Genomic DNA, 9922 nt, shown 5'->3' on the forward strand with positions numbered 1-9922 from the left:
TTTCCTATCCTCAATAATGTCCAAAATGGGATTTGAAAATAGCTGGATCTCCTTCATGATGAAATGCATCTCTTCAATCTCATATTCCATCCTTCTCACTAGTGAACCTCAAGTTCCTTTCAAGCCATCTCGAAGCCTAAGGCAAGGGGACCTCCTCTGCCCTTACCTCTTTATTTTGTGTGCAGAAGCATTATCCTGCCTACTTCATAAGGCAGAAAGATAAGGGAGTCTCACTAGTGTCCCGATGGGAAGAGGCCCCATTAGAGTCAATCACCTTTTCTTTGCTGATGACAGCATGATCTTCTACAAATCAAACTCCCTAGAGTGGAGTAGGTTGATGAGGATCTTGAGCCAATATGAATGTGCCTCTGATTAGATGCTAAACAAGGAAAAATCGTCTATTTACTTCAGCAGGAACACCTCATCTGAAAACAAAAGAACTATCCTGCAAATGGTAAAGGTTAAGGCAATTGGCTTGTTTGAGAGATATCTTGGACTTCCTGCTATGGTGGGCAGAACAAAGACAACAGCTTTCATGGGTTAATTGAAAAGGTGTGGGCTCGAGTTACCAACTGGAAGACAAACAATCTATCTATAGCTGGAAGACAAACATCTATCCACACCTACACCGTGGGGATCTTTCTCCTACCTCAGTCCATAACAAACAAGTTAGACTAGCTCCTATGAAAATTCTAGTGGGGCTTTAGTGAGGACCAAACCAGAATCCAGTGGGTTAAGTGGGATAAACTTAGCAAGCCAAAGGAGTAGGGTGGTTTGGGATTCAAAAACTTCAAAAGTTTCAATTTGGCACTTTTAGCAAACAAAGGCTGGCAAGTTCTCACAAAACCTAGCTCCCTTCTTGCACAAATACTAAAATAGAAGTACCTTGCCATGAATCCATTTTGAATGCAAAATTGCACCATAGACCTTCTCCTGTCTGGAGGATCCTAAAAGCTAGACTAAGTCTCTTGAAGGAAATCCTTCTTTGGAAAATTCACAATGGGGTTCAGCTCAAGATATGGGAGGATAGGTGGCTGCCCAGACCCCACTTTCTAACTCCAAATCCTAGCAGGAATGATACTATAGCAGTAACTTAGGTGGTTGAATTGATTGATCTAGTTTTAAGAAAAAGGGATGACAACTACATAAACAACCTATTCTCACATGACAATGTGGACATCATAAAGACCATTCCCATCAACTTGGGTAGTCGAGAGGATCGTTTGGGGTGGGGAGGCACATAAAATGGCATTTTCACAGTAAGGAGTTCATACCACCTTCATAGAGAGTTACAAACCAATCTGGAGGGCAGTACCTTAAATAATCCAACTCAAGATGGCTTTTGGAAGTCAATGCAGAAATTGAAGGTACTAAATGGAGTTAGGATGTTCTTATGGAGGGCTTGCATTGAGGCTTTGCCTACTTTTAGCAACCTTTTCAAAAGGAAAATTAGAGAGGACAACATTTGCCCTATTTGTCACCTAGAGGATGAGACCTCATGTCATGTCTTATGGAGTTTTGGAGTAGCTCGAGATGTATGGGTACAAGCGAGTAGACAATTACAAAAACTGGCCATAAATGATACATGTTTTAAGGTCATTCGGAATCAAATGCTAGAAAGGTTGCCTTAATATATATTGGAAGAATCATGCATGATTGTAAGACTTATTTGGACAAGGAGGAATGACTTCGTGCATGGGAAAGCTTTCAAGCACCCAAATACCATAATCCAGAAAGCTGAAATTGACTTGAGGTGCTTTAAGGCCATCCAAACTACTGACCTTGCTGGTATTGCCAGGCCTAGTATCTTGGTGGAGAAATGGAGAAAACTATCAGAGGGATGCTATAAACTCAACTGGGATGCAACTATTAACATGTCAAGGGGTTGATTGGCATTAGAGCCATAATTAGAGATTGCAATGGGAGAATCCTGGCCACACTCAAAGCTAGAAGGAACATGTACCTTTCACCATATGTTGCAGAAGCATATGCCTTGATGGGTTGTTCTGTTTAGTAAAGAAGATGGGATACATGAACTAAATCTTGTAGGTGACTCTCTTCAGGTTGTCGAAAAGCTGTAGAAACTAGTTGAGGATTGGAGTCCAGGCGGCCTAATAGTTGAAGACACAAGGAATGTTCTAAAGTCCTTTGTATCTTGGAATGTTTGTCATACTAAAAGGGATGCTAGAGGAGACCCCAAATTCTATTAAGCAAGTAGTTGCTGCAGAAGCTTTGTAACATGTTAGCTTAAGCAATAAAGTTATCTTCTCTTTAAAAAAAAGAAGAAGTTGGTGGATAAACCAAATCTAAAGCATGCATTGGTGCAATATTGTGAAAAGTTAAGCTTAACCATCCCTAGCCTAGCTACTAAAAAAACTACCAACACAAATTTAAGAAAATAAAAATAAAAACATACATACACACACATATATATATATATATATATGCACCTCATGTCAATAGAAATTTGTCGAAGCTTCATGCATTGTCAAAAATTGAACATTCAAATAATGAGGGGTGTAAATCGGCCCGGTCTGGTCCAGTCTGGGGGATGATGGATCTAAATTTTCAGTCCGTCATTTTTTCCAGACCGAACATCCATAGGAACCGAACGGGCTAGACCGATAGCTATCCGTCCGATCCGATCCTATCCGTTCGGTTCGACCTAATTGTTATTTTTATTTCCTTCTTCTTCTTCTTCTTTTTTTCAAATAAATTAATCAAAAAATTTATTTAAAGTACTAGATTAAAATTAAGTGAATTATTAATGTAGATTATATAACTAACTCATTAAAAAAATATTTTATAAAGTCAATGATAATAAATTAGATGAAAATTCTGTCATTAACTTATATAATTATTATATAAAAATAATATATTAAATTATTAAAAATATTTTTAAAATATATATAGAAGTTCGTCCGGTCCAGTACAGACTGTATGGCTTACACCCCCTGAAATAAAATATAGTTGGAGTAGCACGTACGACAAAGCTTGAAAAGTTATAGCAATTCTAATAAAATAACATGTTTTTTGTTTGGCTGAGTCCTTTTTAAGGGCTGGAATAGCTATGCAGTGTGAAATAATCATTCCATGAACTGAGGAAAGGAGCAGCTATATATTCCAATGACTTTGGAATAGCAAATTTTCACAACACCCTTACATTTGTTGAATTTGTTTTCAACATGTGAAAAATTATTGGTTGGCTGGCCACCCAAGAAGATCAGCCATTCCGGTGTGGTCCAGTCACCCTATGAGTTTTGGATTTAGTAGCCGGCTGCCAACATGCCTTTTTAGTGTTTAAAAACAATGAAGAATGTTTTTCGTTTTGAAATAATGTTGCTGGGTACGGATATTTTTGGGATTTCACTCAAATTTCTATTCAGGAGTAAGTAAACCTATTCCCATTCCTTTAGGGATAAGAGTACCCATATTTTGAACCAAATTAACATGCCTTACATCTTTGTGTTCCTAGCTTCACTTTCAACTTAATTTCTACCAGAAAATTAACTCAAACTCTTCACTGTTGTATGATTTTCTTCCCACATTTCTGCTACATATAGGACCTTTCAGTTTGGAGAACGATTGGAATGGGTGAAGTAGGGCAAGGTCTGTACCACATGCTATAAGGGGAGGTCTCTTCCTTAGCCTTATCAGATGCCTTGAGCAAAATGAGTCCACTATCTTCAACTTCAGTTTCTACTTCAGTCACCAACAATGAACAAAACTTTGATGTTTGGCACTGTAAACTAGGACATTCTTCTTACTCAATTTCTGATATAGATGGTGAAGTTCATTTTTCCAAAACTCCTAGTTAAAATTTTTGCTCCATATGTCTAGCCAAACTGCATAAACTACCATTCCCTTTTAGCACGCACAAAATAGAAAGGTGTTTTGAATTGTTACATTGTGACATTTGGGGTCCTTGCAATGTGATTGGCAGTGATGGATCAAAATACTTCTTGACTATTGTGGATGATTTTAGTAGGTGTACTTAGACCTATATGCTGAAATTAAAATCTAATGCCACCACTACTCTTCAAAGTTTCTATGCTATGATAGAAACTCAATTTGAGACCAAAATAAAAATCATTCGAAGTGACAATAAGGGGGAGTTTAACATGACGGATGTTTATCTCGAACAACTTAGCCAAGGAAGCGATAAAACCGAGTATTGAAGTAATGAGCTTCGCATCGTTGGTTTGCCACCTAATTGACTTCCTCTAGTCGACCCTTTGTCACGTATCCTAATCCTGGCACATGATCTACCATTTCAGTGGGAATGATAGTTGTGGCTACCAAATCTTAGCAAGTTAATAAATAAATTTAAATAGCAGTGTACAGATGCATGCATGATAGTAAAAACATGAATGTTAACCTGAACATGCGTAAACATGACATGACCTCAACTAACAATGGTTTGCAAGTGAACATGAGCTATAACTAATGTGATTTGAACTGAACTTGAATAAACATGATGTGAATTGAAATTGAATTGAAATTTAAACTGAAAATGAACTTGGAATCTTGTTCCCATACTAACTGCTTAATTAAACATGAACTGTGAATACTACCCAAGTCCCCTTGAGTAGTGTCCCCTTGCCAATACCCCATCACATCACATCACAGATATCTACACCAGGTGTGAGTATGTTAACATAAGCATTACATCACAATTATTTGTAGTTACTGCGAATATTAAATATACATCTAAACAATAGAGTTTTTAACATAAAATAAAATATTAAATATCACATAAAATTCTTAATGAAATAAAATCAATTAAATAAAATTATTTTCTAACTATATTATTTTTGGGGTTGCACAATATAAAGAGGCTAAATTTAAAATTAGGCTTGGTTCAATAATACCCAAAAATATCCATCTTTAAAATAATTTTGGATATTTAAATATTTTGAAGATTTTGAAACATTGGGCTCCATTTAAAATCACCCGCTAGCTTCAAAAATACCACTTCAATATTTAAAACACGTGTATGAGACTCATGACCAAACGAGAGAAAAGAGCGGTTGGTCATACACAATAACACTAAAAATACCCATTTAAAATAATTTTGGACTTTTAAAATATTTCAAAAAATTTAAAACACTAGGCTTCATGCAAAAGTCATATGCTAAATTTGAAACACAGTTTCAAGGTTTAAAACGTCAACGTGAAACTCGTGACCAATCGAGAGAAAAAGAAGTGCTTGGTTATAGAGTTAGTTCTAAAAAATATCCCAAACTCGACTGAACCAGACCGGTTGCACTCTTAGTGACTTGTAGCAATAATCAGATAACAATTACGACCTGACAAAGTATATATTGTATCACATATTAATCGTAATGGGGAGTGGAGTCATCCTTATAGACATGAAAAATATATAAGCATTATTAGCTATTTTAATAATAGGTATTTGTGTATTTGTTGCAATATTAATTATTTGTCTTATGTGAATGAAAAAATGGTTGACCTGCACTCATATTGAATCTACTCTGATCAAAATTTCTCAACCAATGATATTTGCATTTTAAGAAAACTTTTGGGTCCACGTTCATAATATTTGAGGGGTTTGGGTTGTTGCGTCAAGCCTTCTAGCTCATCCTCATCATCCAATAATGTCTCTAGCACTTCCAGAGATTTAGATTCAAGTTGCCTCTTAACAACTGATTTCATAATTTTACTATTGATTGTGTACGAACTATATTTTTTGCTATTTGGTTTGAGCTTCTAAAAGGAATGAGATTGTTTTTTATGTTTCTTGAATAATTTCTAATGTGCTGCTGAAGATATTATGCATGTTTTTTAAAATTTTCTTATTATTTGATAAAAATATTCCTAATTGTTTTAAGGCCCTAAAATTGTTCAAACAAATATAATCCGGAATTCAAACTAGTACATTTACATTCAAAAGGACATTGTATGCAATTTGCATTCAAACGAATCCATACCAATCGATCACAGATACAACCTTATAACAAATTAGCATTGTGTTTGAACGGGATAACTATTTGAATGGTTTCTCATACCATTGAACATTACATATACATTCGACCATTAAATATACCATTCAAATGTGTGTCCGAATAATATGGTCGAACATATTAGAATTGAATTGAAAATTCAATGCAATGTGTTCAAACATACTATGGCATTTGAACGTGACGAGTTGACTATTTGGATGTGAATTTAGGATGAAAATGTTTCCTCTCATAATCAAATTTATGTTCGAATGCTATCGAACGGTTTCATTAAATTTTGCCCCAAAAAAAGAGTTTTTGGAATGAAAAGTTAAATTTCATGCCAAAAAAATCTTTTGGGACAACGATACTAGGCTGATTTTTTTTCATTACCAAAACAATTTGGCGACGAAAATGTTACTTTTTGGGATGAAAATTTTCGTTGTAAGTTTTACTTTAAAGTAGCTGCAATTAGTTGGGTTAACTCAGTAATCTTAAAAACTCAAAACTCTTTATTTCTTTGTTTTTATTCATTGCTGCAATAGCTAGCCATATCATATAAATTAAGAGACTTTACTAATTCTCTATTAATTTCATGCTGGGTGGGCCTCTATAATTGATAGAAAAGCAGGAATCTTGATGATCTTGTGGTGGGAAAAGCCTCCTTCTTTGAGCAATTTCTTCCAATCCAACTCTATCCTCTCCTTTCCACTCGAGGTGAGAATCATCATTAACAAATCCATTACTAAGCCTGTCTCATCAAACGGTCCATTTCCGTTGGGCTCTAGAACATGTTCCACAATAATAATCTTCCCAGTCTTCTTTGGTATTTTCTTTGCACAGTTTTTCAAGATCTTGATGCAATCTTCATCGCTAAAACCATGCAGTACTCTCTACATGAAGAAATGAAAAAATTCACATGAGTCGACTTTGCGTGTATGTAGTCTGTATGGGTGTGCATATAATGGTTTATATCAAAGCTACTGGTACAAGCATCGGCATGGAAACACTTGGCAAGTTAATCATGTAGTGTTAATACAATAAGAATACATCCTTTAGAATCGAGTTGAACTTCTGAGGTAAAAATATAGACATGGCATATATATTTGGCTTACATATAATCAAACAAATGGTTGAATTGTCACCTAACATGTTAACCTAGCAAATGAACGAATGAGACTAAATATATTTGTGAATCTACTCAAACATTGATAAATTGATTTGAAACTGATGATTGGACCGATTTAATACCTTTAATAGAATTGCATCGACATTAGGAATGGCCCCAAAAATGTTACCCTCGACATGGGAGACCCCTTGGTGCATTGGTGCCGTTGTGATAACATGAGGCAGATCGAAGTTGATGGCTTTGACGTGTGGGTGTGCTTTCACAATCTTAGCCGCCATCTCACCAGTCCCACCTCCCACATCCACCAATGAGCCATTAATGGAACTAAACCCATCTCTGTATCCCCATAAGATGCCCTCTGCCTCGAGCTTGGCCGTGCATGCCATTGCATCGTTGAACATTTTATTGAATTTAGGGTTCTTTTGGGCAAAGTCTATTATCTCACAACCATGGACCTGGCTGAAAGCAGTGCCACCTTCCTTGACACATTTGCTAAGGAAAAGCCATGAAGTCATTAACTCTGGATGGGTTTGCATCATTATGAATGGAACCAGGCTAAATTCAGAGCCTTGCATGAGCCATCTTGATGTGTGAGGTGTCAAACCATAGATAGTGATCTCCCCAGAGTCTGATTGCTGATGATGAGTGGTGAAGATATCTTTGCGCACTAGCAATCTCATTAAGCGTGCTAGGTTCTCGATGTTTAGAGAGGGAGAGTCTATACCAGCAGCTATTTGGGATAGAGTGATTGGGCCACCATGGGAGTGTATGATGTCAACAATGCCGAGCTCCAAGGCATATCTCAGTGCCATGGAGTTCGTAAAGGCAAATATGTTTTCCCAAAGCTTTGCTTCGCCTTGTATCATTGCCTCCATAGTTGTGAGCTCCATTTTCTCACTCTCTTATGGGGTACTACTCGTGCACTTTCAATTGGTATATAAAGAGAGAGAGGGTAGAGTTTGGTAGCTACATGCCCCTGCCTATGGGGAGGGAAGGTAGAACTCCCAAAGCCGGTGCCATGGATCCTTGGGAACTATCTTAAACCCCATAAATCCTCCTAATTAATGCAATCCATGATAAATTTTGAGAAATAAAGTAACTTTCTCTTTAACCGTATAACCCCACTAATTCTCACAATAATAAAAAAAAAAAAACATATATTCACAATAATCACAAATCAAAATGTTCCCAACATATTGTGACCAAATGACAACAAATTCACAATATTTTCACATAAACTTCCAATATTTCCAACATATTCAATAAACGTTCACAAACAAATTCACAATTTATTCTCATATTCCCAACATATTCAATAAAACTTCACAATCAAATTCACAATATATTCACAAAACCACAACATATTCAATAAATAGTCACAAACAAATTGACAATATACTATATACTATTTCCAACATATTCAATAAAACTTCACGAATAAATTCACAATACATTCACATATTTCCAACATATTCAATAAATATTCACAAACATATTCACAATATATTCACAAAACCACAACATATTTAATAAATATTCACATACTTACAACATATTCAATAAATATTCAGAAAACCACAACATATTCAATACATATTCACAAACAATATCACACTATATTCACAAAAGCAAAACATATTCACAATCAATTGGCAAAAAATACAACATATTCACAAAATTTTTTAGAAATATACCTAGCCCAACAAATGACTTTAGAAATCAAATGCTTCAACAAGCCCCAACATATAATCCTTAAAAAAAAACAATACTAGTTAGAAATACTAAACAACACATCCTTACAAAAAAATAATTTACAAAAAACACCAAAAAAACACAAAGAAAAATAACTTTTTCCTTACCCCTCTTCAAGAGCAAAGCAAAATACACTCAATAGGATGGAGAAAATCTCTCTCACTCAAGCTCTATCTCACGCAAGATCTCTCTCAAGCTAACTCTATCTCACTCTAGCTCTCTCTCACTTGCTCTCTTTGTTATACACAGGTTGAAGGCAGATGGGATGAATTTGCTTTCAACCCGTGCGATATAAGCACACCCTTGACTTGTTTGGAGTGTTTTTAATTTTTTTGAATTTTTTGGACTTATTGCAGCGACTTTTATTGATGCAATAGGTCCATTTAAAGAGAACGGCGTTGTTCTAGACATGCCTTGGACTTATTGCGGTGCATTTTTCTGGACCTGCCTTGGACTTATTGCAGTGACATTTTAAATCAAAAGCCGTTGCCTCAAACTGTGAAATGTTTGAATGTTAAAACTCTAGTTTTGAACATTATATGAAATTTTGGGATCCAGCTTGTTGAGGCGCATAGTTTTTCACATTTTATAATGTTCAAACGTATGTGTTTAACATTTGAACATTAGAGTGGCCACGTTTGAACGTAATTTTTCTATGACTCAATTCCAGTCAAGCGGGAAAAACTCCTGCCAATTTCCAAGAAACGTTCAAACGTATGTGTTTAACATTCGAATGTTAGAGTGATCACGTTCAAATGTAATTTTCGTACGAGTCAATTCCAATCAAGTGCAAAAATCTCTCGCCGAGAAACATTTGAATGTTACCTTGACACATTCCAAAGCATGGTTGCTTTGTTCGAATGCATAGTTTTATGTTTGAACTTAGACCACTATAATATATATATATATATATTATATTATATACATATAAACATATATATATATATTTATATCTTACAAATTGTGTAAATATTACTATATATTACAGTCAAGAACTCGATGAAATGAAAAAAGAGCTTGAAAACAGAGGAAATGAAAATGAATTCTGAATTGTATTGAAGAGAAAATGAAAAGAAGTAAA

General features: G+C 35.3%; 1 protein-coding gene across 1 annotated transcript; it reads right to left on the reverse strand.

The window, feature by feature from the left end:
* Positions 1-6454: 6454 nt before the first annotated feature.
* Positions 6455-8009, reverse strand: LOC122303955 (desmethylxanthohumol 6'-O-methyltransferase-like). Its single transcript, XM_043115950.1, has 2 exons — positions 7212-8009; positions 6455-6853 (listed from the first exon to the last, which is right to left on the reverse strand). The coding sequence occupies exons 1-2, from the start codon at positions 7977-7979 to the stop codon at positions 6554-6556; spliced, it is 1068 nt and encodes a 355-aa protein (XP_042971884.1). The 5' UTR covers positions 7980-8009; the 3' UTR covers positions 6455-6553.
* Between the last annotated feature and the right edge of the window lie 1913 nt (positions 8010-9922).

Source organism: Carya illinoinensis, chromosome 3 (assembly GCF_018687715.1).
Source record: "Carya illinoinensis cultivar Pawnee chromosome 3, C.illinoinensisPawnee_v1, whole genome shotgun sequence".
NCBI classification, from domain to species: domain Eukaryota; kingdom Viridiplantae; phylum Streptophyta; class Magnoliopsida; order Fagales; family Juglandaceae; genus Carya; species Carya illinoinensis.

Excerpts from the sequence above, each read along its gene's own strand:
- LOC122303955 (XM_043115950.1), bottom strand. The coding sequence starts at position 7,979 with ATGGAGCTCACAACTATGGAGGCAATGATACAAGGCGAAGCAAAGCTT. Across the intron at positions 6,854-7,211 it reads TCGATGCAATTCTATTAAAG|AGAGTACTGCATGGTTTTAG; the intron begins GTATTAAATCGG and ends TTCTTCATGTAG.